The 27,474-nt window shown below is 52.8% G+C and overlaps 1 protein-coding gene across 10 annotated transcripts; it reads left to right on the forward strand.

The window, feature by feature from the left end:
- Nucleotides 1-366: 366 nt before the first annotated feature.
- On the forward strand, nt 367-26,548 carry WDR55 (WD repeat domain 55). Of its 10 annotated transcripts, none has more exons than XM_075131404.1 (13): nt 367-606; nt 1,482-5,373; nt 5,852-5,971; nt 13,752-13,953; nt 15,461-15,509; nt 18,822-18,881; nt 19,822-19,964; nt 21,084-21,184; nt 21,953-22,040; nt 22,892-23,071; nt 23,482-23,581; nt 23,912-24,081; nt 25,013-26,548. In XM_075131404.1, the coding sequence occupies exons 6-13, from the start codon at nt 18,876-18,878 to the stop codon at nt 25,332-25,334; spliced, it is 1,110 nt and encodes a 369-aa protein (XP_074987505.1). In that variant the 5' UTR covers nt 367-606; nt 1,482-5,373; nt 5,852-5,971; nt 13,752-13,953; nt 15,461-15,509; nt 18,822-18,875; the 3' UTR covers nt 25,335-26,548. The 10 variants fall into 10 exon arrangements, with proteins under 10 accessions (XP_074987505.1, XP_074987499.1, XP_074987500.1 ...); XM_075131398.1 differs by lacking the exon at nt 15,461-15,509 and having other exon boundaries at nt 1,482-1,595; nt 5,182-5,373; XM_075131399.1 differs by lacking the exon at nt 15,461-15,509 and having other exon boundaries at nt 1,482-1,595; nt 5,187-5,373.
- The last annotated feature ends 926 nt before the right edge of the window (nt 26,549-27,474 follow it).

Genomic DNA, 27,474 nt, shown 5'->3' on the forward strand with positions numbered 1-27,474 from the left:
GGGGGACAATCATGGCAGTGCAGGGATTGGATTTAGCACTCTGAGCATGGGCTGTGGGTATAATAGGCAAGGGGAGGCGTTGCCTCCCCTAACACAGGTATACCTGATGCCCGACACCTGGGCCATGGTGCCCCCCGCAGCCTCTTCCCCTCCCTGCTCTGACCCTTCCCGGAGGCTCCCACAGGTTGCTGCTGCTGTCTGGGGTGAATCTTCCTCCTCTCCTCCACCCCAGCCCCTTTCCCCCTCGGAGGTCCCCGCAACTGCCGGCTGCATCTCTCCTCATGCCCCCTCCCTGCGGGTGTGTGTGGGTGTGTGTGAGAGGGCGGGGGAGAGGAAATCCCTGACTTTACGCAGTGAAAAAGCCTTCCAGAGACCTCAGAGCAGAGATCACTGACACTGGTAAAAAGCCATTCAAGTGGTAATGAAGCCATTTAACAGGCATTTGCCAACGCCCAGGAAGCTTTAGCCATGTTCAGATGGCTTTTATATTGGAGGAAAATGTGTTATTGGGGATAAAAATAGTTTCCAAAGGACAATCCTTCAGTTATTCTCTGTACCCAGAAGAAGTTACTGCTGACCTGGCTCAAGGAGGAGCTGACATAGCCAGTGAGTTTATTTCTTGATCTAGTCGTTTTGTTCAAACCCGGTTTAAGTAAAGGAGTCTGGCAGGGAATTCTGTGTAAAAAAGGTAATTAAACTACTGCCTTAATGCAGGCTGTCAATGACAAGCACTTTCTCAAAAGGAGAGATTAGGCTTCAGGTTGGCACAGGTAGCCTGGCTTTTCATCTCGCTCGATACAGCACACACTGAACTCCCTGCCACGCAGAGGAGACTCTAGCTGGCAGTTGTGCTGTACCTATGGCCCGTTCACGTCCCTTGGGGAATGTTATTAGTGCTTTAAGGTGAAAAGTGGAGAGGCTGTCACGGGGGGGAGGAGCAGGAGCAGGGTGAGGAGGCGAGCAGAGCAGCGAGCCAGCTGCAAAGCAGGGGTGGGGGTCTCCTGGAGGGAAGGGAAAGGGTCTGGCGGGGGGGGGGGGTGAGGAGAGAAGCGGGGGAGGAGGTGAGCAGAGGGGGAGTCCTCCCGGGGTGGTGTGAAGAGGTGAGTGGCGAGTCAGTGGGCGGAGCCTGGGGCAGAGCGGGGGTGGAGTGTGGGCGGGGCTGTGGGCGGAAGAGGCAGGACAAGGAGCTCGCCTCCCCTAGGGGAAGTTTCACCAACCACCCATGCCTCTGAGTTCGGGATAATGGGTCCATTGGCGTTTAACGGAAGCGCTGGTGTCTTAACAGGGGCACATCAACTCCCCTCGCAGACACTTCGCCTCCCCAGAAGGCTTCCGTGGTATTTCCCCAGCTGTGTGGATCCCACGTCCTTGTGAGCACGGGAAGGGTGGCTGGGGTTAAAATAATGGAAGAATGGATGCTGAAGAATGGATGCCCACATTTGGCAGCCTGGGGCCTTACCTGTTGACTTTCCCATGAGCAGGGATTCCCATTCACAAGACTGACATCATCTCCTGCCTGGAGTGAGGAGAGGAGCCCTTTGTCCCAGCTGCCCAGGGCCTTGAGGAATCAGAGATCCTGGAAGGCATCTACACAGGTGAGGGATGGGATAAAGCACCTCCGAACCCATCGATGAGTGAAATTAAATGTTGAGATCCTGGGAAAGCGGGGTGAGCACCCCCAGCTCTGCCTCCTCTTGTGAACTCTGCAGAGGCAGGTCTCGGCTGGAGATGTGCAGTGTTTGCCATGGCTCTGAGCAGCCCCTTTCCGCCTGGAGGGATTTGCCCTCTGAGTACCAGAGAGTTCTGGAGCTGTAGAACAACAACAATAGCGAAAAACTTAGAGTCCTGAGGCCAGAAGGGACCATTAAGCCCATCCAGTATGGCCTCCTCAATCACCCAGGCCAGAGAAGCTCTCTGGAGAATCTTGCATCCATCCAAGGGGCTAGTGACTGAGCCAAAAAGCCCTTGACAGCATCTCCATGTACAGACGGCACAGCCCAGAGCATGGAGGGTGCCATGCCCAGGAGCTGAACTTCCCCAGCCTGGGATTCCTCGGAGGAGCTGGCGAATGCACGCTGGAAGTGGGGGCTGCTGGAGGCCAACGACCCCCTGCACGAGAGGCGGTGCTGATGTTACCAGATTGCTTTGTGGGGGCTGAGCCCTGGGAAGTCTCAGCTCTACACAGGGAAGGGGTGGTTCTCTCTTTGTGGGGGTGACTCAACAGGGGCTGCCCTTACCCAGGAGCCAGCATGGTGCTGGGAGAGCAGTGCTCCTGGGCGTGCCACCCTTGGGATGAAAGCCTGTAGCTCACCGGGCATGAGGCAGGAGCCAGAAACGACAGCACTATCCAGGAGTGGGGGTTGGGCTGGGGCTGGTTCTGCGCATTGTGGAGATAAACTAGGACAGTTGCACAATCCAAGGAGTAGCTTACATGCCAGAGGCTGTGCATGAACAGCCCAGGAGTGGGGATGCTCACAACACAGCAGGGCAAGCCTGGCTCCCAGAGTCAAGGACTGGAGCGACCTAGCAAATTTCCGGTCCAGACAACACCAGAGGGGAATGTCACAGAAGGAATACAAATTAAGAACACAAAACGAAACAGTCAGACAGGTTATTATCCTTATCACTGAATCAAAACTCAAGCACACAAGGTATAATATACAGGTGAGTCGCATCATATGCACATTTAACTTACGCGAATTCAACAATAGGCACTTAGCAAAAAAAAAGAAAAATAACAAGATACCTGTAAATAGTGCGGGCAATTCCGCTCACCATTCCACTCAATGAGCATATGCCCTGGAGTGAGCGTGAGATGGGAGATGTGAATCTGCTGTTCCCTCAGTCGGTCTCAGTTCCTGCGGGCCTCTCATAGTGTGAGCATCTCGCTGCGCTGAATGTGATTCTAGTGTTTAAAGATACTCTATGTATTTTTTGTACAACATGGCCCCTAAACGCAAGCCAACTACTTCATCTGGTGCTGAACCAAAGAAACAGCGATCTGTTCCAATGCTGGAGGAGAAACTGGCTGTGCTGGAGTTATTGAGAGACGGTATGTCGGTCTCCAACGTGGTGCGTAAATATGGCCACAACGAATCTAGCATCTGTGCCATCAAGATTCGAGAGAGAGAAATTCATCAAGCTGTGGCATCAAGTGCTCCAATAACTGCTAAAAGGAGACGAGCCAGGTGCGTGATAAGACTTTAGTGAAGACTAAAAAGGCATTAAACTTATGGCTGGAAGACATTAACCATAAACATGTGCCTGTCGATGGCAACACATTGAGAGAAAAGGCTCTTAGCCTCTATGCGCTGTTCAAACCTCCCGCCGAAGAGGGACAGCCTTCTGATGAGAAGCAATTCAACGCCAGCCAAGGTTGGCTTAACAGTTTTAGGAACCGCTTCAACCTCAAAAACATGCAGACTACTGGTGAAGCTGCATCTGCCAATGAAGAGGCAGCAAAAGCCTACCCCGAACAATTAAAGAAAATCATAGAAGAAAAGGGCTATCTTCCAGAACAAGTTTTTAATGCTCTTCTGGAAAAAAATGCCCAATCGCACTTACACTTACACTTCGAAATCAGAAGGACAAGCTCCTGGCTTCAAAGCAGCTAAAGACCATGTGACTGTGTTGTTTTGTGGCAATGTGGCTGGGCATTTAATAAAGCCGGGCTTGCTCTACAGGGCTGCAAATCCCCGTGCCCTAAAAGGCAAGAACAAAGATCTCCTGCCTGTGTTCTAGCAATCAAATAAAAAGGCTTGGGTGACAGCAGCATTATTTCTGGATTGGTTCCACAAGTGTTTCATTCCGGAGGTCAAGCAGTACCTCGAAGAGAAAGGACTTGACTTTAAAGTGTTGCTGATTGTAGACAATGCTCCTGGCCACCGTGCGGCACTCCAGTTTGCGCATAACAACACTGAAGTCATCTTTCTCTCCCCTAATACCACCTCTATCCTCCAACCTCTCGACCAAGGTGTGATTCGCTGTTTCAAGGCCACGTTCATGAGGCTTACATTCTCACAGATACGTAGCGCTATGGATGCTGATCCCAACCTTATGTGATGGACTGCTGGAAGTCCTTCAACATTGCCGATTGCACCACTTATATTAAACAGGCAATAGATGCAATCAAGCCTGAAACAGTCAATGCATGTTGGCGAAACCTATGGAAAGAATGTGTGAATGATTTTAAGGGTTTTCCGACCATTGACAAAGAAGTGAAACGCATTGTTCAGGTGGCCAGGCAAGTGAGTGGCTTCGTCGACATCCTTGAGGAAGAAACTGATGAATTAATTGAGAGCCATAGAGAAACATTGACTAACGAAGAGTTAGAGGAACTGAAAAAATTGTCTACAGAAGACGAAGATGATGACGACAAACAGGAAGAGCCAGCAAGTTGGAATCTTCATAAATTTGCTGAAGTGTTCCAAGCAGCGAAACACGTGAATGATTTAATTTCTGAATATGATCCCTCTATGGAATGAAGCCTCAAAATCACACGTAGTATTATGGACGATTTGAGACCATATCAAGAAATGTTTGAGCAGCTCAAGAGACAACAGCAACAGTTGCTGGTCACCATGTTTTTCAAGGAAAAACAACCAGCAGCAGATGAGCCTACGCAATCAACTTCTTGAGCTGAACCAGAGCCAACCACTTCGTCTATGACTCGCTCTCCATCACCCAAGCTCTCCGTCACCTCCATCTCCTGGATCGACATCAGGCCCTGAAGACACCCTGTAATTACCCCCTGTAATTAAAAAGACAGTACTGTAAAATTATATTTTGCATATGTACTCTTTATTATATGCTGTACATTACTGTTGTGGAATAAAAATCTAATGGGCCTAAACTAATAGGTCTAAAACTTTGGTCAGGCTAACTGTCTGTATAAAGCATAAGAAGAGGGTAAGAAAAATTTCCATTAAGAGGCAGATAGCAACAGCTCAGCTTAAAAATATAACCACAACCACTAGAAGTTAGAAAAGACCGTTAACCACAAAGGAAGCACCTGTCAATAACAGGTAAAAAAACCCCTTGTTTTGCTATATTCCAGATAAGGCAAAGCTACCGTTGAAGCTTGCACTATATGCCAAATAAGAAAAATGCTATTGAAGGAAATGTGCTTAACAGATTGTGGTTTTCAGCTATATAAACTCCTGTATTTTCTGTTCATGGCAGAGCAGCTCCGGCTAACTCTCTCTATATGCGCATACTTAAATAAAGAGGGCCTCAGGCTTGGTTCTGATCCAAACACAACGTGTGGTTAATTTTTCCACTACAATCTTGGTGCCGTGATTAGGATAGACGGCGACCCCCGAGAGCCGGAGGACCGTGAGCTGTTCCCCACCAGACCCCGGGCCCATCAGAAAGGTAAGAGACCTTTTGAAATTTCTATATTGGGTTTCTGGTGGAGAACAGCTCGTAGGCTCTGGGCTTGGGTGAGTTGTACGCTCTATCTGGACTTTTTGCTGCCAGACACGTCTGACACCCTTGGGGTGGGTTAGAGTCCTATCCAGGTTTGGTTTCCCTGGGAAGAGCCACTGGTTGTGGCTGGGCAGGTTGTGGATAGACCTGGGTCTATGTGCCAGTGTGAAAGTAAAAGTTGGTAGACCGGTGTGAGTGTCAGTCACAGGAAGATGCCCAGAGTGCCCTGCAAAGTCAGAGGTGTCTCTAAAGCAAGCCCTGTGACTCCATCTAGCGGGCATCGCGATAAATGCCCTGACCTCGGCAGTTTCCCTCTGCATGGCATGACCCGCGAGCGACCTTTCTGGGTCTAGGAGTGTGTGATCCCATCCCTTCCGTCCTCGGATGGTTTGTTTCCATACCTTCTTTCCTCCCCTGTCTCTAGCTCCTGCCCTGAAGGCGGCTTGACAAGCCATTGACTGGTCTGATCATCTCGCCTGAAGCGACAGAGTATGCGGCACCAGCCGAAGACAGTCATGGAGACCCTAAACAAAACCTTCCCTGTGTGAGTGTAACGAGTGAATTAAGTTAAGTACTGGGGTCCAGGAAATCCAAAAAGGATTCCCCTCTCACCAGGTGAAGTACTGGGGGCTGGAGGATCCAAGAGGATTCCCCTCTCCCTAGGTACAAATGCGGGCCAGTGAGTCAAAAAGGATCACCATCCCGCCAAAAGCCACATCGGCGTACTACATGTACACAAATGATAAGCCTTTCACTTGCAAGTTTTTAGAGAAATGGAATTGGTATACCAAGGATGATCCGAAATTACAGTTTCCCTTAGAGGGAAGTTTCGACCTTGACAAGGCTGTGCACCTCAGAAGCGCACTTCTTGCCAATAATGTCGGACAAGGTCAGTTTGATGCATATTTCAATTGGTATGGGGAAACAGAAAAATGGCGCAGTGAATCTCAAATGAGGAGTCTCAAGGACTCCCAGGAGAAACTTAAAACACAATTAAAAGAGGCAAAGGAGAAATTAACTCTTTCTCAAACCCCGGCTGGCCAGCAAATACCCCTTTACCCTTCAAGGCCCCTTCAGAAAAACCCATCGGCCCCATCCACAGATCTTATAGATTTATACTTAGCATGTAGACAGCTGACTGCCCCTACATCACCTAGACAGGCAGGTGCAGGTCCATCCATGCAGGGCGGAACAAATGGGGAGGGCAGTGGACCCCACATGCCTCCACCAGACTACAGTCTGGAGGCTGACTCCACAATCCAGGGACCCTCGCTCCAAGCAGTAACACCAATGTCAGCATCTACTTCACCCCCTTCCCCTGAGTTGCCCTCATATCCCACAGGGAGACCAATCACTACCCTAGCAGACTCAGTCCAATACATAGACGAACTGCCGGAAAGTTCATCTGGACCGCCAGCAAAGGAATACTAGACAACAGAAGTTACGATCCCAGGGGCCCCTCACGTTCAGCTCTCAGCCCCCGTCTCCCCATCATGAAACAGTGTTCACCTTGTGCCAGCTCCCAGGCCCAGGTGTTGATAATTTGGTTCAAGCAACGCCCCTTGGTCTCCCACAAATCTGTATAATTTGATTAAAAAATTTCCTAAAATAAGGGAAGACCCCGTCAAATTTCAAGAAGAATTTAGAACAGTCATAAGCTGTTACAACCCTAACTGGGCAGATTTAAATCAACTCCTAAGAGGAGTCCTGCCCAGGGAAACATTAAATCACCTCCTAAAAGAGGTCCAGTGGCTCAGCGATGACCAAGGCCATAATAGGACTTAAACACAGACAGGAACAACCTGCTGGATGCAGTTCTCAAAATCTGCCCAAAAAAGGCAGATTAAACTAAAATTAGTGTTTATAAACAAAATAAAGGAGAAAACCCTGCTGATTATATGCAGCGCATTAAGCAGGTTTTCAAGAAATATTCTGGCATAAATAATGCAGAGGAAGATGCTAAACAAGCCACAATGGCCGCTTTTGTCCAAGAACTCAATCTGCTGAGAGACCAATTAAAAATTGGTACCATAGATTGGGAAGGAAAAAACCCAGACAAAATTCTGGTAGTCGCCCAGCATTACTACTGTCAAGTAGAAAAGAAAAAGGATGACATTGAAACTAAATTAATGACCCTCCAGATCCAGAATATACTGAAACCCCACAGCAACCGTCCATTAAGAGGAAGAGGAGGGAGACCCAACAGAGGTCCCCACCATTCCTCTACTCAGGGGCAAGGCAATGATGCCTGTTACTGTTGTGGACAGGTGGGCCATTGGAAAAGTAATTGTCCCAATCGCTTTAACCAACCAATCAACCCTGCCCTTGCACCGCAATATTCTTCCCCTGTTCCTCTGTGCCCTCAAAACTGTTAGGATAGCCAGGAGATGGGTAACATCATCACTCCACTTGTCCCGTTAAACCAATCAGGACCATATGTAAACTGTATACTGCCATCTGTATAATTAATGGCACCCCTACCTCTTGCCTGTTAGATACCGGTGCCTTGCGGTCCACCCTCCGCACGGGTGATTTCCCTTCCCTTCCAGTAACCTCAGAAATAGTAAATGCAGTAGGAGTGAGCAACACTCCTATTCCCCATCCCATCTCCTCACCTCTGACTGTCCCGCCCCTCTCCCCATATGACTGTGTCCCGCCCACCCCTGCCGCAAACTGGACCAATCCCAACCCCATCCCCTCTCCTCCTTCAAACTGGACCTGTCCCGCTCCCTTCCCCAGATGACAGCGCCCCTGCTCCCTCCCATAAAATAGACCTGTCCTGCCCCCCTCCATAGATGATGGCTCCCCCATCACCTCCTGCAAACTGGACCCTTCCCTCCCCCCTCCCCAGAGGATGACAAAGCGCCCCACCGCAATCTGGACACGTCCTGCACCCCTCACCAGACAACGACAGTGCCGTCCTGCCCCTCTCCCCAGATGACTGTGCCCCACCTGCCCCTCCTGAAAATTGGACCCGTCCTGCTCCCTGCCCTTCCCCCAAACTGGACCCATCCTTCCCCCCTCCCCAGACGATGGAGTGCCCCAACCCCTCCCCCAAACTGTACCGGCCCGCCCCCCCCACAGACAACGGCACCCCCTTACCCACTCCCCCAAACTAGACCTGTCCCTTCCCCCTCCCCAGACAACAGCACTGCCCCCCGAAACTGGACACTGTTAGAAGAAGGAGAAGGTTGACCCAGAGGCAGATTGAGTAGATGGAATCCTTTACTGCAGTATTTGTTCCCCTTGACCCAATTGTCAAGTAAGCACTGGATTAGTTACAGTGCACTCTTTTTTGTTTAGGTTAGTATGTGCACGCCTACCTCCGTTACAACACCCCCAAAACCTTTATTAAGTAATAGATAGGGGTGGGTTTACTACCAGTGGGTGTTTCTATTATTCACAGCATTACCCATCATACAGGCATTTTTATCTTGAAGATACATTTCTTTGCAACAATCTGTTGCTACAAATTTCCTGACTCAGCTGTTCTTAGGGGAGGGAGGGAGGAAGGGCCTTGAGCAGTTCTCAGGGGAGGGAGGAAGGGGCCATAAACCAGGGCTTGTTTATGTAGCTGGGAAAGGAAGGGAGGGGGAGATAACATTTCTTTTCCTTCTTTCACACAAAGGGCATTTATTTGACAACTACATTTCTCCTGCAGCTGCATCCTTATCTATCCTTACAAGCAACAGGGAAGGGACAAATATGGCAATTTATTTATTAAACAAAGAAATAAACTGCCCACTTTTGCCTTTGTCCCCTAATGCCATGTCAGCGCATTAGCAGCTTATTGCAATACTTAACCCTAAAATATCCCAACAGACCCATCCCACTCCCCTCTCCCTGCCCCCTCCCTCAAACTGGACCAATCCCTCCCTCCTCCACAGAGAACAATACCATCCCCCAAAACTGGACCTGCCCTGCCCCCCCAGATGATGGCGACCCACCACCCCAAATTGGATCCGTCCTTCCCCGCCCCAGAGGAGGGCACCCCCTACCCCAGACTGGACGCATCCCCCTCCCCTCCCCAGACTATGGCACCCCCCTGCCACTCCCCCAAACTGGACGTGCCCCTCCTACCTCCCCAGACAACGTTGCCCCTCTAACCATACTGGACACATTTTGCCCCCTCCTCAGACGACAGCACCCCCCTGCCCCAAAATGGACTAATCCCACCCCTCTCCCCAGATTATGGCGTCCCCAGCCCTCTCCCCCAAACTTGACCCATCCTGCCTCCCTTTCCAGATGACAGTGTTCCCCTCCCCCTCCCCCAAAGTCAACCTGTCCTGCCCCCATTCCCAGACGACGGCACTCCCCATGCCCCAAACTGGACATGTCCTGCTCCCCTCCCCAGTCGACGGTCCCCCCTGACCCAACTAGACCCATCCCACCCTCCTCCCCAGATGATGGCATCCCCCGCCCCTCCCCCAGACTCAACCTGTCCCACCCCTCTCCCCAGGCAACACCGCCCCCGGCATCTTCCCCCAAACTGGATCTGTCCTGCCCCCTGCCCCCAAATTGGACAAATCCTGCCTCCCTCCCCAGAAAATGGCACCCCCGCAGCCTCCCCAAAATGGAACCTTCTGTGAGGAAGTGGGGGGTTATCCTTGTTATGTTGTATGTGAGTCTTACTGTTGAGCCTATGTGAGTTTTACTGTTTTGCATGAATAATGTGTACCTCAGTTTCCCTGTGTGCTGCACCAATACCTCGGTGGTGGGAATAGGGGTGTGTCACTTTGGCTGAGACCTCTGGGGCAGGTGAGGCTGTTCCAGCTGTCTGCATGTATGCTATGACCGGTGCCCTTTGTAACCTGAGACCCAGGAGGGGGATGCAACCAGGTGACGACCAGCTGACTCTTTGCCCGGGAAGCAAGACAAAGACAAGGAGGAGGGCAACATAAGAACATAAGAATAGCCATACTGGGTCAGACCAAAGGTCCATCCAGCCCAGTATCCTGTCTACCGACAGTGGCCAATGCCAGGTGCCCCAGAGAGAGTGAACCTAACAGGTGATGATCAAGTGATCTCTCTTCTGCCATCCATCTCCAGCCTTTGACAGAGGCTAGGGACACCATTCCTTACCCATCCTGGCTAAGGTTAATGGACTTAACCCCCATGAATTTATCTAGTTCTCTTTTAAACCCTGTTATAGTCCTAGCCTTCACAACCTCCTCAGGCAAGGAGTTCCACAGGTTGCCTGTGCGCTGTGTGAAGAAAAACTTCCTTTTATTTGTTTTAAACCTGCTGCCCATTAATTTCATTTGATGGCCCCTAGTTCTTATATTATGGGAACATGTATTCTCTATCCCTTTTTTAATGATTCCTAACATCCTGTTAACTTTTTTGACTGCCCCTGCACACTGCGTGGACGTCTTCAGAGAACTATCCACGATGACTCAGCGGTGTCTGAGGTTGGGTTGCTGGAAGCTGGCAGTTTGCTTGGGGGGACTGGAAGAGGGGGAGTCCACGGCTTCTGGTCCAGGACTCCCCAAGATGGACTTGGCTGAAAGTCACTGATTTCTGTGCTAACAAGTTCTGTTCTACGCTGTGTTCCTGTCGACTAATAAACCTTCTGTTTTACACTGGCTGAGAGTCATGTCTGACTGCAGAGTTGGGGTGCAGGGCCCTCTGGCTTCCCCAGGAGCCCCGCCTGGGTGGACTCGCTGCGGGAAGCACATGGTGTGGAAGGGGATGCTGAATGCTCCAAGGTCAGATCCAGGAAGGTGAAAGCGGTGTAAACTTCTTGCCCTGCCGACATGCTACACCAGAGTCTTGACTGGCCTTATATGGAGTAGTTCCAGAGCATCGCCCTAATGACTCCGAGACAACGTCCTGCCCCACTCCCCAGATGACAGTGCCCCTGCCCCCTCCACCAAACTGGATCCATCCCGCTCCACTCCACAGATGATGGTGCCCACCATGCCCTCCCACAAAATGGACCCATCCGACGCCCCTCCCCAGATGATGGCACCGTCCTGCCCCCTCCCCAGCTGATTGCACCCCGTCCACCGCTCCCACAAACTGGATCCCTACCGCCCCCCTCCCTAGACGACAATGATGACGCCCCCCACCACAATCTGGACACATCCCACCCCCCGCACCAAATGACTGTGCCCTGCCTACCCCTCCTGCAAACTGGACCCGTCCTGCCCCTCCCCCAAACTAGACCCATCCTGCCCCCTCCCTAGAGGACTGCGCCCCCACTCCCTACCCCAAACTGGACCTGTGCCACCCCCCTCCTCAGACAATGGCACTGAAGGCCCCTCCCCCAAATTGAGCCCATCCCGCCCCCTCCCCAGATGATGGTGGCCCCCACCCCCTGCCCCAAACTGGACCCACCCTGCCCCATTCCCCAGATAACAGCACCCCCTACCCCCTTCCCCAAACTGGACTCGGCCTTCCCCCCTCCCCAGATGACAGTGCCCCCACTACCTTCCCCAAGCTGGACCCCTCCTGCCACCCTCCGCAGACAATGGCACCCCCCTGCCCCAAACTGGACCCATCCCACCCCCTCCCCAGATAAAGACAGCTCCCCCCTGCCCCAAATTGGACCCATCCTGGCCCCTTCCCAGTTGACAACGGCTCTCCCCCACCCCACACTAGACCCATCCCGCCCCCCTGCCCAAATGATGGCTCCAGAAAGAAAGAAATCTGATGAGGTTCAATAAGGATAAGTGCAGGGTCCTGCACTTAGGACGGAAGAACCCAATGCACAGCTACAGACTAGGGACCGAATGGCTAGGCAGCAGTTCTGCGGAAAAGGACCTAGGGGTGACAGTGGACGAGAAGCTGGATATGAGTCAGCAGTGTGCCCTTGTTGCCAAGAAGGCCAATGGCATTTTGGGATGTATAAGTAGGGGCATAGCGAGCAGATCGAGGGACGTGATCGTCCCCCTCTATTCGACATTGGTGAGGCCTCATCTGGAGTACTGTGTCCAGTTTTGGGCCCCACACTACAAGAAGGATGTGGATAAATTGGAAAGAGTCCAGCGAAGGGCAACAAAAATGGTTAGGGGTCTGGAACACATGACTTATGAGGAGAGGCTGAGGGAACTGGGATTGTTTAGTCTGCAGAAGAGAAGAATGAGGAGGGATTTGATAGCTGCTTTCAACTACCTGAGAGGTGGTTCCAGAGAGGATGGTTCTAGACTATTCTCAGTGGTAGAAGAGGACAGGACAAGGAGTAATGGTCTCAAGTTGCAGTGGGGGAGGTTTAGGTTGGATATTAGGAAAAACTTTTTCACTAGGAGGGTGGTGAAACACTGGAATGCGTTACCTACGGAGGTGGTAGAATCTCCTTCCTTAGAAGTTTTTAAGGTCAGGCTTGACAAAGCCCTGGCTGGGATGATTTAATTGGGGATTGGTCCTGCTCTGGGCAGGGGGTTGGACTAGATGACCTCCTGAGGTCCCTTCCAACCCTGATATTCTATGATTCTATGATTCCACCACCCTTTTCCCCAAAGTGGACCCATCCCACCTCCCTCCTCAGACGACCGTCCCCATTTCCACCCCCAAACTGGGCCCGTCCTGCCCCTTCCCCACATGACTGCGCCCCCTGCCACCTCCCCCATATTTCATGTCTCACCCCCTTCTGCAGATGATGGCGCCCCCAGCCCTAAACCAGACATGTCCCGCCCCCCTCCCCAGAAGATGGCACCCCACCTACCCTCCCCCAAGCTGAACGCATCCCCCTCCCCTCTCCACACGACAGCACCCACTCCAAACACAACCCGTCCCATCACCCTCCCCAGTCAACGGTGCCCCCCCACCACCTTCCCCAAACTGGAAACCTCCCCAGACTATGGCACCCCTGTCCACTCCCCCAAACTGGCCCCTTCCCCCAGACGACAATGACCCTGTTCCCTCCTCCATATTGAACCCATCTTGCCCCCTTCCTCAAATGACCGCTCCCCCTCTCCCAAACTGAATCGTCCCGCCTCCCCTCAGCAGGCTACGGCGCTGCTCCTTCTCGTAGCTGGACTCCTCCCACCTCCGCAGTCTACAGCGCACCCCCGTGTTCCCCAAAACTGGAACCATCCCTCCCCCGACAATGGCGCTGAAGGCCCCCTTCCCCAAACCGAGCGTGGCGGGAGCAATGGGAGCAGCGCCTGTTCGAGCGCTCAAGGCTCGAGCAATTAGCACTGAGTCCCGGCCCGGCGGGGCAATGTTCCGCGTGCACAGGGGTAAAGTCGGCTCGGGGAGGGGCAAAAGTCCAAACACCGCCCGCGGGTCTCGAACCCCCTGAGGGGCTGGTGTTTCAAAACTTTTAAGTTTAGAAGTAACCGCTGAGCTAATGCCAACCGCGTACCCTGTTCCGTCTGCAGAGCCTAAGAGTTCTCAGCTGGGCTTGACCATGCAAACGACAAGCGAGAAGATAAACGTCATAAACCCTTTAAATTACCCTCCCCGAGACGGGTCCTGGAAGAGGAAAGGCTAACCCGGCGCCTAGCTCAAGCGCCTGACTGGAACGCATCCACTCCTTCCCTGCCAGGACCGTTCCGTGGCGAGATGGTGGCGCCCAGAGAGGTGAGCGCGAGCCGATTCCTCGATCAGAGCGAGCCGGCCACTCCCTCACGACCCGAGCTGGTGGCGGTTTTTTGCGGGGGGGGGAATGCGCCCCGACCCCGCTGCCCCGACCCCGCCCCCCTCGCGGGACCCTGTTCTCCCCGCGGCCAGTCAGCGGCCTACGTGTCCCGGTCCGGCCGCGGGTTTCTTGGGCTGCCCCCGCGTGCGCGGGGCTGCGGGTCGACCCCCGGGGCTGCAGCCGCCTGAGAGAGGGAAGCTGCTGGCGGGGCCCGGGGGGCAGGAGGCTGCGGCGCCCGGGAGGCGGCTCGAGGCTTCTGGCGCCGGGTAACGGGAGGAAACTTTTCTTTCCCTCCTTTGGCGCGGGGAAGGGAGGTTTGAATCCCGCATTTCCCGGTTCAGCAAACCCGGCCATCGGCTCCCGGCCCCAGGACAGGCCTGTTCCTGCACTCAGGGGCAAGCGGTTTAGCCCGATGTTCCTACCCACGCGCTCAGCAGAGGAGTTAAAATGATGAGGGGCATGGAGCAGCTTCCAACTGAGGAGAGATTAAAAAACTGGGACTTGTCAGTTTGGAAAAGAGATGACGAAGTGGGGGATCTGATAGAGGTCCATAAAATCATGACAGGTGCGGAGAAAATAAATAAGGAAGTGTTATTTACTCCTTCTCATAACACAAGAACTAGGGGTCATCCAATGAAATTAATAGGCAACAGGTTTAAAACAAACAATAGGAAGTATTTCTTCACACAACGCACAGTCAACCTGTGGAACTCCTTGCCAGAGGGTGTTGTGAAGACCAAGATTATAACAGGGTTCAAAAAAGAATTAGATAAATTCATAGAGGATAGGTCTGTCAATGGCTATTAGCAGGTTGTTTGCCAGAAGCTGGGAATGGGCGACGGGATGGATCACTTGATGATTACCTGTTCAGTTCATTCCCTCTGAAGCACCTGGCATTGGCCACTGTGGGAAGACGGGATACTGGGCTAGCTGGGCTCTTCGGTCTGACCCAGTATGGTAATTCTTATGTAGTAGCTACTAGAGTTTGTATTTTAAATATCATTAGCCTCCAGAGTTAATGTCTCATTGAGATGAATGGGCCAGTTCATACCTGAGAACTCTTGTTACTGGCTGCCTATAGGCCTGGGTGGATCTGCCTATGTGTTAATGTTTGGGTTCACTTGAAAGGTTTTTTTCACAGGCATCAGTGCTAAGGCTTGATAGCTTGTTTGTGTTAAAAGAAAAGGAGCACTTGTGGCACCTTAGAGACTAACAAATTTATTTGAGTATAAGCTTTCGTGAGCTACAGCTCACTTCATCGGATGCATTCAATGGAAAATACAGTAGGGAGATTTATATACATAGAGAACATGAAATAATGGGTGTTGCCATACACACTGTAACAAATGCATCCGATGAAGTGAGCTGTAGCTCACAAAAGCTTATGCTCAAATAAATTTGTTAGTCTCTAAGGTGCCACAAGTCCTCCTTTTCTTTTTGCGGTTACAGACTAACACGGCTGCTACTCTGAAAACTGTAATGAGCGTGATCACTTAAGGTGAGCTATTACCAGCAGGAGAGCTGGGGGGGAGGGGGGGGAGACACCTTTTGTAGTGATAATCAAGGTGGACCATTTCCAGCAGTTGACAAGAACGTCTGAGGAACAAGGGAGAATAAACATGGGGAAATAGTTTTACTTTGTGTAATGACCCATCCAATCCCAGTCTTTATTCAAGCCTAAATTAATTGTATCCAGTTTGCAAATTAATTCCAATTCAGCAGTCTCTCGTTGGAGTCTGTTTTTTAAGTTTTTTTGTTGAAGAATTGCAACTTCTAGGTTTGTAATCGAGTGACCAAAGAGATTGAAGTGTTCTCTGACTGATTTTTGAATGTTATAATTCTTGACGTCTGATTTGTGTCCATTTATTCTTTTACGTAGAGACTGTCCAGTTTGACCAATGTATATGGCAGAGGGGCATTGCTGGCACATGATGGCATATATCACATTGGTAGATGTGCAGGTGAACGAGCCTCTGATAGTGTGACTGATGTGCTTAGGCCCTATGATGCTGATGTGATTAGGCCCTATGATGGTGTCCCCTGAATAGATATGTGGACACAGTTGGCAACGGGCTTTGTTGCAAGGATTGGTTCCTGGGTTAGTGGTTCTGTTGTGTGGTGTGTGGTTGCTGGTGAGTATTTGCTTCAGGATGGGGGGCTGTCTGTAAGCAAGGACTGGCCTGTCTCCCAAGATCTGTGAGAGTGATGGGTCGTCCTTCAGGATAGGTTGTAGATCCCTGATGATGTGTTGGAGAGGTTTTAGTTGGGGGCTGAAGGTGATAGCTAGTGGCATTCTGTTATTTTCTTTGTTGGGCCTGTCCTGTAGTAGGTGTTTGTGTTGTTTCTAAAAGGAGTGCCGAGATTCCTGAGCATGATTCTACAGCAATTAGTTTGTCCCCCTTATACCTGGGGCCCTGACCTGCTTGCATCATATCTGGCTTTGCTGGCGTTGTCTGTCTGCACTCTTTGATTCAGTACATTCACCTCTTCAACAGTGGCTACACACGAACTTGCACTGGTCTAACCAAAGATGTGTTTTTAAACTGATTCAGTTACACCACAGCAAACTCCTTTACGGACACACATGTATTGATTTACAGGGACTTTCACTCATTTAACTAAACTGGTTTTTACACAGATTTAGTTAAACCAGTCCAATTTCTGTGTGTAGACCAGGCCTAAGGCTCCGTCCACACTGCAGGAGAAGGGCTATGTTAACTGATTCCATTTTTTTAAACAGTAGGTGTTCCTTTCCCATCCCTTGCGGGTCCTTAGCAGCAACTCTTGTTCCTCAATGGAGCCCAGTAGTCCTGCCCTTCTCTTTGTGCCCCATGGAGGACTCAGGGACATTTTGTCTTCCCTTTGACATGCTGTGAGGGGAGCAGCTGTTATAGTTCAGGGCAACTGCACTTGTATTCCCCCTCTGCTGGGTGGAGGCATGGGTCTCTCTCCCTCCTGACTGGGGTTTTTCTTGGCTGCACAGTTCCCTACCTACACTGTAAAAGCGGCAAAGAGTCCTGTGGCACCTCATAGACTAACCGACGTATTGGAGCATAAGCTTTTGTGGGTGAATCCACAAAAGCTTATGCTCCAATACGTCTGTTAGTCTATGAGGTGCCACAGGACTCTTTGCCGCTTTTACAGATCCAGACTAACATGGCTACCCCTCTGATACTTACCTACACTGTGTTATCCCCAGCAAGCCAGGCAGCCTGGACAGGCCAGTGGCTGCACTTTGCTCTCTCTCTTCAGAGGCTTTAAACAGTGTAATTGTGCACAGTTACAAGTTACCCCACAACTCTTTCTAAGCAAGCACATTTATTCTGAAGGTGAAAGCATTACAGAGAAAACATTAAAACAAAGCATGCTAATAAGCTTTCTAGAGATCACCCTCTCACTCCAACAAGGGCTCTGGTGAAGTCAGTCCTTCAAAGCCCACAAAGGGATTTTTCTGTGGCTACAAGTTCATAACTAGGGCCCTACCAAATTCATGGTCCATTTTGGTCAATTTCACAGTCAAGGGATTTTAAAAATAGCTGAAATCATGAAATTTACTATTTAAACCTGAAATTTCATGGTGTTGTAATTGTAGGGGTCCTGACCCAAAAAGGAGCCGTGAGGAGTCGCAAGGTTATTGTGTGGGGGGTTGTGGTACTTCTACCCTCACTTCTGCGCTGCTGCTGGTGACAGCGCTGCCTTCAGATTTGGAGAGCGGTGGCTGCTGGCCAGGAGCCCAGCTCTGAAGGCAGAGCCGCCGTCAGCAGCAGCACAGAAGTAAGAATGGCATGGTATGGTATTGCCACCCTTACTTCTGCGCTGCTGTCTGCAAAGCTGGGCCCTCAGTCAGCAGCCGCCACTCTCCAGCCAACCAGCTCTGCAGGCAGCAGTGCAGAAGTAAGGGTGGAGCATGGTCTGGCATTGCCACCCTTACTTCTGCGCTGCCACTGGCAGGGTGCTTCCTTCAGAGCTGGGTGCCCAGCCAACAGCTACTAGCCTCTGGCTGCCCAGTTCTGAAGGCAGCACAGAAGTAAGGGTGGCAATATCACGATCCCCCTAAAATAACCTTGCAACCCCCCTGCAATTCCCTTTTTGATAACCCCCCCAAGTTGATAAACGCGGGTCTCCCCCATGAAATATGTACAGTATAGGGTAAAAGCACACAAAAGACCAGATATCACAGGGGGAGACCCGATTTCACGGTCCCTGATGTGTTTTTTTCATGGCTGTGAATTTGGTAGGGTCTTATTCATAACAGCTTCAGCTCAGAACAAGTACATCCGTGAATAGGTTAGTCTTTCCTTTGTACAGCCTGGGCCTTTGATCTTCAGATTCTGGAAACAGATAAGCAGTAGACAATCATCCTCTTCTCAGGATATAGCTCCAGAGGGCTTTTGCATAATTTGCATTTTCCTCCCCTGGAGATTCCCCCACTTGACTCAGTGTCCAAAAGCTCATTCTGGGCTTATTATTCAGTATAGTAATTTGAAGTTCCTAACTCACACCCCATCTCCCCCCAGCGAGCACATACGATCCTTGATAACACGTAACCTTTATGTTTGATACAGTGGACTCGAAAGATACTTAATTCAATGGGATTTTTCCAGGCTATAGAAGGAAATAGTCATATCTGTCAAGTAGTATCTCCTGAGTCCTGGCCCCAGGGAACATTTCTTGCTGGGGCTGGAGTGGGTCCATTTGCCTTGAATGTGTTCCCTTGGTTGTAGCTGATTGGAGGCAGCTCTGGCAACCTGCTCCCCAGGATGCACCTTCCCCCACTTAAATCTGATGGTCTCTTTCTCCTTCCACCTAGGGAACGTCTCAGGAGCTGGAGGCAGCCGTGCAGGAGGAGGAAGATGCAGGGCATATGCAGGTGGGCTCCCCCTTTTGGGTGCATGTTGGATGGGCAGTGGGGAGCTCTGCTGGTGTCCCCTTGTATGTGGGGAGGGTTCAGTAGTGTAGGATTGTAGGCCCTGCTAGCAGCCCCTGTGTGCGTATAGGGGAGAGTGGAATTGAGCGCCCCGGTGGCTCCTTGGCTGACCATCTAGCTCAGGGGTGGGCAAACTTTTTGGCCCGAGGGCCACATCTGAGTGGGGAAATTGCATGCAGGGCTATGAATGTAGGGCTGGGGCAGGGGGTTGGTGTGTGGGAGGGAGTGCGGGGTGCAGGAAGGGGCTCAGGGCAGGGGGTTGGGATGCAGGAGGGGTGTTGGGTGTGGCAGGGGGTTGGGGTATAGGCAGGGGTCTCGGGACAGGGAGTTGGGTTGCAGCGAGGCTCAGGGCAGGGAGTTGGGGTGCATGAGGGGATCGGGGTCTGGGTTCCAGCCCGGTGCCGCTTACCTGGAGTGGCTCTGGGGTGGCAACAGCGCGCACCGGGGCCAGGGCAGGCAGGCACGGAGGGAGGGAGCCTGCCCTGTCCCTGGCCCCACGCCTCTGTTCCAGGAAGCGGCTGGCACCACGTCCCTGTGGCCCCTGGGTGGGGGAGGGGGGGCAGAGGGCTGAGTGCGCTGCCCTTGCCTGTGGGTACCTCCCCCAAAGCTCTCATGGGCCGCAGTTCCCTGTTCCCAGCCAATGGGAGCTTCAGGGGAGGTACCCACAGGCGAGGGCAGTGCACGGAGCCCTCCATCCCCCAGGGGCCACAGGGACGTGGTGCTGGCCGCTTCCTGGAGCGGAGTGGGGCCCGCAGCACCATGGGGGTGGCAAGCCCATGGGCCAGATCCAAAGCCCTGAGGGGCTGGATCCAGCCCGCAGGCCATAGTCCCGTCCCGTCCCCTACCCCCCCCAGTCTAGCTCATGTCTCTCTACCCCACAAAGGCAGATCTAGAGCAGGAGGAGCTGGAGCCCAGGCTCCGAGACACCCCAGAGGACATCTCCTTTGAAGCTGCTGCCAACACCATTGCCTTCCACCCCAGCCAGGACATCCTTGCAGCTGGCGATGTGGACGGCGATGTCTATGTGTGAGTTGGATCTATCGGAGAGAAGAGCACTGTGTAGATAATCAGCAACAGGCCCTAGCAACAGGCAGTACAACCAGGGAGTTGCAAGGAAACCCCCAGGGGTCAGCACTGCCCAGGAGATGGAGAGAGAAGGGCCCCTATGGGGTAAAAACTGTGGGTAGGGGTCCGTGACCCCATGGCCCATCCAGCTCTACCCCACCACTGTCGATAGGAGCCAGGCTCAGCTGCTGGAGGTGATGGTGCCAGGAGAAGCCGTGGGTTTGGGAAGAGGCTTCCAGTGGAGAGAGATGTGTGTTCACAGGTGTTTTTTTCCATGCTCCAAGTCTAATCTGGCTTGAAGAACCCACTTATCTCTGCAGAGGAAGACTGAGGCTGGGCAAAGCTGCTTCCAGTATTGGAGCATTGCATTTGGGATGCTGTAGCTGGGGACACATCATCCTTCCTCCGCCAAGGGCTTAGCCTGGGAACAGGTTCTTGGCTGGCATTTCTCCATTTGGCTGCCACAAATCTGTATTGCACTCACACAGGTATAGCGCAAGGTCTCTGCCTCTCACTGCACCTGCCGTTTCTCCCCGCTGCAATGGTGCCTCTCTAGTGACCCGCCTTGGAAGGCATTAGATTAGATTTCTAGGGAACCCGCCCGGCATGTTCAGTCCCTCACAATCCCATTGGTTTGAAGATTGGTCTCCTACTAACTGTGGGGAGTCCCCAGTTCCTGATAGTGAGCGCTGGGAAGCAGGGGTCTCCTTTTGTGGGAGCTGAACCTTGATGCTGAGATGCTATCTGTTCCTTTCCCATCACACAGCTGGGGCTCCTGCTCCACCGGGATATTTTTTGTTCCATGTGAATCCAGCTCCTCAAACCTGACTCCTGTTTCTCTTCCAGCCCTGGGGGCTGGCAATGCCCCAGCAATCTGGACATGGCACATCCCTCCTTTCTTCAGTCCTGCACCATGAAAGCCCCCTCTGGACACACACCTCCTCATTCCTGTACCAGGAGCCCCTAACTTTGGATCTGAATGCTCCTTCCATGCCCAAAAGCTGTGCTCCTCAGCTGGAAAGGCAAGACAGGGAGCAGCTTCTCACTGGTGTCCCCTTAACACACATGCTTTTGTTTCAGGTATTCGTACTCTTGCCTGGAGGGTGGGAACCGGGAGCTCTGGTCTTCAGGACATCACCTGAAATCCTGCCGGGAAGTGTCCTTTTCCCACGATGGACACAGTGAGTGCACCTCCCCTCGGCTTTCTCGCACTATTGTAGTGACCTGTGCAAACTCACTGGGTGGAGGTCAAGCTAGCAAGGAGGATGCCTTTCTGTTTTCTGGGGGGCAGGCCTTCTCCTTGCACCCTGGAAGGGGGGCTGCTGAGCCTCTCTGGGTCACAGCCATGCAACAGTTTGAGGAGTTTGCTGGGTTTTGTTTAGAAGTCTCTCAGCCAATTGCTGAGCAGGCCGAGCTGTGGTTGGCTCAGGAAATGTGCTGAGCTCCCAGCCTGCGGATAAGATCCCCCTGCAATCAGCTGTGCCTGGGAGTGAGGGATCCAGAGAGCCTGGGGAGCACAGGGGGAGTGTAGAGAGGCAGGGCTGGGGCTGCTTGACTGTTGCACAGTGACTGTTCAGAGCCATTCATTCAGTCAGTACTGTGGAGACTAGAAATCTGAGAGGTGTGGCGGGGGCAGGGCTCCCAGGCTGAGACTCTCCCATGCTGCGCTTTCTCCTCCCTCACCAGACTGCCAAGGGATTCCTCCCTGTAGCTCAGAAGTCCCATTCTGCTGCAGTGTTTCTGCTCCCTAGCACACTGCGCTACGCTGGATCCTGGCTGGCTTCGTGATCACAGAGCCCAGGAGTAACAGTAATCCTGCAGGAATGTTGCTGGTGAGGGATAAGCACAGGACATGGGCACTGGAGTTGAGTAACTCGGTGTCACTCCTGCTGCTCCGATTGCTGAATGGGCTGGGGGTGCCGAATGTATACTGTGTGTCTTGTTGCCAGAGCTCTTCACTGTGTCCAAGGATAAATCCATCCACATCCTGAACGTGGAGGAGGGCCGGCTGGTGACACGCTTCTCCAAGGCTCACAGGTATGTGTCTATAGGGAATTCCCAGTCCCACGCAACCCTCCAGCCCTGCCCTGCCCAGCAAGGGCATCTTGGGAACTGGCTGCCCAAGGTCCCTGGAGCAGGAGAGTGGTTCCTCCCTGAGTGTTCTTTGGCTCATGTTTCCACTAAAGCTGGCTGCTCCCCTTGGCAGGGAGCTGGTCTCCCATGCACTCTCTCTTGCCCATCGTGTCCATCCCTGACGCTGAGTGCTGCTCGGTGCTGGCTGGGCCATGTGTGGGATGGGGAGCAGGGAAATCTGCCCTAAGACTGCCCTGCATGGTGGGGCTATCAAAGACTCAGGTGGGACGCTGGGGCAAAGAGCAGGCCAAATGACCAAAACCCTGGAGCCAGCCATGGGGCCGGAACTGTAGTGGCTGCCTGCTGCGTCCAGATGGCCACCAGTCACCCTCTAGCACCCCTCTGGCTGAGTCGGGCTGCAGGAACTAGCTTTGGAGGGAGCCGATTCCTTCCTCCCCCACACACACTGATGGGAGGCGCTGCCCTCTCCAGATGGCCCCCGTGAGAGGGTCGAGAACTTTCAGGGAGCTCTCCACTGCCTGAAGATGGGCTCCTTCCATGTTCCCTCACCCTAGGAGCACCCAGCGTGCTGGGGGTGCCAAACTCCCCACTCCCCCAGATTCCACCTGTGCTCGGTACTGTGGCTAGAGCCGCCATCTAGTCAGACCTCCCTAACAGGGCCTTTGAATGGCAGATGGCTCTCTGAGGTGTCTCCAGTCCTTGCCACAGCAGGGAGCATCTCACAGGGCTGCCTCAGCTAGAAAGATTCTCACAGTCCCCGATGCTGCTGGTGACTGGGGTGGGGGTCTCCACAGCTCGGCCCTGAACAGTCTGCTGGTGATAGATGACCACCTCTTTGCCACGGGGGATGATGGTGGGATGCTGAAGGTGTGGGACCTCCGCAAAGGCACAGACATCATGGAGATGCGGCAGCATGAGGAGTACATCAGCAGCATGGCCATAGACGAGAACAAGAAGCTCCTGCTCACCACCAGGTGATGTTGGGCTCCTCAGCCACGTGCGGCGCAGGTGCCTGTGGGCAAATCAGGCAGCAAAGCCTGCTCCAGGGGGTCTGAGAGCAGCTCCCCTAGGGGGAGAGCAGGTTTTTTCGCACCTCGTTGGTTCTGCTTATCTAATGCAGATGGCACGGTTGTCTCCACCCTCGAAGGAGGGGGTAAGTGCTGTTATCCCCATGGCTCCAGACCCTCTGTCTGACCCAGACTCTCTGTAATCACTGGAGTTTGTTGTGCTTCTCATCCTGGATGATCCCAAATGGGGGATCACTTATACCCTCTCTCTGAAGTATGCAGCCACCTCTGGGAGGTGTACAGGTAACACTTGCCAGGACAGGAAGTGAGGAATCCCATGTTTAAGTGAGTGCAATGTACCACTTTGGTTCCCACAGTGGTGATGGAACCATGGGTGTCTTCAACATCAAGAGACGGCGCTTTGAGCTGCTCTCAGAGCCTCAGAGTGGAGACCTGACGTCCATCGCGCTGATGAAGGTAGGAGCTCACAGGCCACCTGTGACTGTCCTTCATGTGGGAGTAGCAATATGGAGCCAGGCTTCCTTGCCTCAGCACTGAGCTGTCCCAGACATGGGCAGCGGTGGGCGCCCCAGTTCCCTTTAATGTTCAGCTATGAGCTCGAAGGACCCTGCTGAGTTAAACATGTGGACTCCCTTGACTAAGAGGAAAGGAGCCCATTCTGTCCCTTGCTCCCTGTGCTATCGGCCCCTGACTGAGCACTTCCTGCTAGAGAGCCCATGTGGGGAGGGGAGGGTCCTGTCCTGAGCTACTGCTTTTTCAGCTCCGCCTCATTCACCTCTTGTCCAGAGGGGGAAGAAAGTGGTGTGTGGCTCTAGCGAGGGGACCATTTATCTCTTCAACTGGAACGGTTTTGGTGCCACGAGCGACCGCTTTGCAGTGAAGGCCGAGTCCATCGACTGCATGGTCCCTGTCACGGAGAATGTCCTGTGCACGGGTTCCATCGATGGAGTCATCAGGTGAGAGAGCCCAGTGCTGGCTCCTGGCAGGGAGGCTGGGAAAAGGGGGCTGCTTGCCTTGTTTCTGCTAGCGGGGCTAGGAGGACGGGATGAACTTCTGCTTGGAGGATCTACAGGGTGTGAATAGCAGGGAGAGTGGGGGGGGGGGGGGAGAAGGGGGTAGGAGTACTGGGGTAGAATTGAGGTAGGCAAAATATCAGGAGATATTTGCCAAAGGCAAATGCAGTCGTGGAATAATCTACCAAGAGAAGAGGTGGGAGCCCCATCAGTAGGGCACATTACAAGCGGACAGGGCAAAGCCCTGGCAGAGGTACTGCAAGGGAAGCTCCTGCCCTGATGCTGGGGGATGGACTTCAGACAGCCTATTGGGTTGGATCCTTCTGGGTGCCTCCATGAAAGGGCTGTTGGTGGGAACTCTTGGGAGCTGTGCTGCTAACGCCATGGAGGCAGTTAAACTGGAAGAAATCAAAACCCCAGGCTGGCCTTGCTGTGTGTTCAGGGCTGTTCCCACTGTGTGTTTCATTCTGGGTGCTCCTGTTCTCAGTGCATTTCCCTTCATGGGTTCTGGCATTCAGCTCTCCCCACCTGTTGCTGCTGGATTTGGATTCATTATATTAATTCCTGACAGTGAAGTGAGGATCCATCTCCTTGGAGATGAATCTTCTGAGCTTGCTTACTAAGCCCTGAATTTGGGGTTTTAAACCAGTTGGCATTTTCCCTCTTCTAAGCTCTCAGCATCCCAGAGGACCCCCATCTGGTAGGTAGTGATGGGGTAGCATACAAGGTTACTGGACAGTTGGCCCTATATTATATAGTCTTCTAATCTTAGTGCCCCAGAACACCTCCTTTTGGTGGGTGGGTTGGCTGGAGTACCACGCATAGTTACTGCACAGCTGGCCCTCCATTAATCAAGCTTCTGTTCTTGTCCCAGGGCGGTGAATATCTTACCTAATCGGGTGATAGGCAGCGTTGGGCAGCACCTGGGGGAGCCCATTGAACAGCTGGCCAAGTCCCACACTGGTCAGCTGCTGGCCAGCAGTGGCCATGACCAGAAGGTGAAGTTCTGGGACATCTCATCACTCCGCTCCATGGTGGTGGATGATTACCGGAAGAGAAAGAAGAGTGGGCAGCTGAAGGCCCTGAGCTGCAAAGCCTTGGGCGGCAGAGAGGACTTCTTTGCCGACATGAGAGAGGAGGCAGAGGCCCCAAAGGAGGAGCAGGAGGAGGAGAGTGACAGCGTTGACAGTAACTGATGGAAGCCCAGTGGCCTCTGGGAGATTCCATGGCCAGAAAGCTCCGTAGGGACATGGACTATGAAGCCAGCAGATTCTGCAGCCATGGGAAGGATGCATCCTCACTGTGTTGTGGAAGCAGCTGGAGGCCAAGCTTATTTCCCCATAGAGGACTGGCTCATCTGGGAGTGTTCCTGCAGGCCAGAGTGCTAGCAGGGCCCTTGGTGCAGCTGAGTTGACAAGGCGCAACATCCCTCTCTGCATTCCTCATTAAAGGCCGATAGAGGTCTTATTGGGAGAGGGGCTGGAACCTCCTGCCAGCTGGGATGACCAGGCTTTGTTTGGAAAGAAGCAACTCTCCTGATGGGAAAGGAGTGTCTCCAGTTTTCTCTCTAAGAGGAAAAAACCTACCTCAGACCCCTCTCCACCCTCTGCCCCAGCCCTTCCCTTGTGAGCTCTCATAAGCACCAGCTGCTTTATGGGACCAGGGCTGAGTCCTGAATTCCTTCCCCCAGCCCTGCTGGTTGGCAGGAGCCTAGAGGTGAATGTGGTAGTGTGTGCTCCAGGAGCTCTCTCCAAACTCCTTTGTGTACCAAAGAATCCCTGCAGCCTCTGGAGCATGGGAAATGCAGGGAACAATGTGAATTCCAGTCTCCTCTGCATGGAGCACTGAGCCAGGGCCCTAGAGCATCTGGCTGTGCTTGTCTGAAGCAGGTGCCTGAGCTCTGAGTGCTGCCTCTGGGATTACACAGCAGAGGGTTCCCCGTTGCTCCTGTGTCACCCAAGATGCCGAAAGCCACTTTCTCAGAACTGCTGCTTAGGCACCTGTAGTAATGAGATGTGGGACAGGGAGGGGAATGGGAAGAAGAAGAATCCCCCCAGCTGCCAGCCATGTTTCACACCAACCCCCTCCCTGGCCTCTTGAAGTTTGCTACAAACTACTGAGCTCAGAGCCCCTTTGCTGGTCTGGGCAATATGGGCACTGTTGCCAGCTGTATTTCTGACAGGCCAGGCTCTCCCCAGCCACCCTCACAACTTCTCCTCCCTTTAAAGGTGTCTTCAAGGAAAAACAACAGCCAGTTGCACCAGCTTCTCTCCAAGCTGGGAAGATTCATGTAGACAAGAAACTTGGACAAGCTACAGTGCAGGGCCCCAGTGCTGCCTGTCTCAGGAGAGTAACTGATTCCCATTGTGAATTTGTATGTGAATAAACCACCAGGAAGCCTGTGTCCCAAGCTGGCCGGGATCACTTTATGTGACGGGGTTGGGGTGCATGTGATAATCCAGCAGAGTTTGCTATTAGATCAGTACTGCCAGTATGTTGTAACAGTGAGAGTGTGTGTGACTGACCATCACACTGCTACTGCTATGGCATTTGCTGACTGGGAGAGTGCACGCTGCTTTCTGCATGTGTCTACTTAAATGGGGAAGTGGATTGGCAGAGATCGGGAGCAGGAGTTTTGTAGTGCAGTCGGAAGGTGTGGGGACAGGGATGTGGCCCAGTAAGTTACAAGGCCTTTCATCTCTGGCCTCTAAGATTCAGATTTGACGTACAAGCTGAGGGAGCGACCAAAAGACACAGCAGAAATTATCTTGGCTCTCCTGACTGAGGGGGCTGGCCTGACATTCCTTACTCAGGTTGACAGCCTATGGGGCTGGTTGTCACCAGGGGCAGGGGACATGCAGAGAAGCCCCAGGGAAGGAGGAGTGTGGTGGGCCCAGGTGTCTGGCTGTTGCACCCCAATTCAGTGTCAGCTTCCATTCCTGCATGTAGAGCCACTGCAGGCCTCTATTCAGGATAATGGTTTTCCCAGCACCCCTTTGGCTAGTGCCAGGCTGTCTGTGTTACCGAAGAGCAGCTTGGTGGGGGGTTGCCCTAGAGCCCAGATCAGGGACCTAGAGTGGCCCTGGAGACAGGAGCTGAGATTTTTCCACATGTGCATCTGATCTGTGTGAGCGGGTCAGGGGTTGCCTATGCCCCTGTGTGCTTCTGGAAACCCAAGAAGCGGCAGCCTTATGCTCTGGGGCTGCCTCATCTGTACAAAAGTCGAGGGCAACTATGGGGCCCATTTAGCCCTAAGAAGAGCGGTTTCTGCCTTTGGCTGGGGAGGTGTGAAGGGGAGAGCTGGAAGCCTGTGAGGTTAGGTCTCTTGCCCTAAGA

This window comes from Caretta caretta, chromosome 8 (assembly GCF_965140235.1).
Source record: "Caretta caretta isolate rCarCar2 chromosome 8, rCarCar1.hap1, whole genome shotgun sequence".
NCBI classification, from domain to species: domain Eukaryota; kingdom Metazoa; phylum Chordata; order Testudines; family Cheloniidae; genus Caretta; species Caretta caretta.

Excerpts from the sequence above, each read along its gene's own strand:
- WDR55 (XM_075131397.1), top strand. The coding sequence starts at position 14,459 with ATGATGAGGGGCATGGAGCAGCTTCCAACTGAGGAGAGATTAAAAAAC. Across the intron at positions 19,965-21,083 it reads GTGGACGGCGATGTCTATGT|GTATTCGTACTCTTGCCTGG; the intron begins GTGAGTTGGATC and ends CTTTTGTTTCAG. Across the intron at positions 22,041-22,891 it reads CGCTTCTCCAAGGCTCACAG|CTCGGCCCTGAACAGTCTGC; the intron begins GTATGTGTCTAT and ends GGGTCTCCACAG.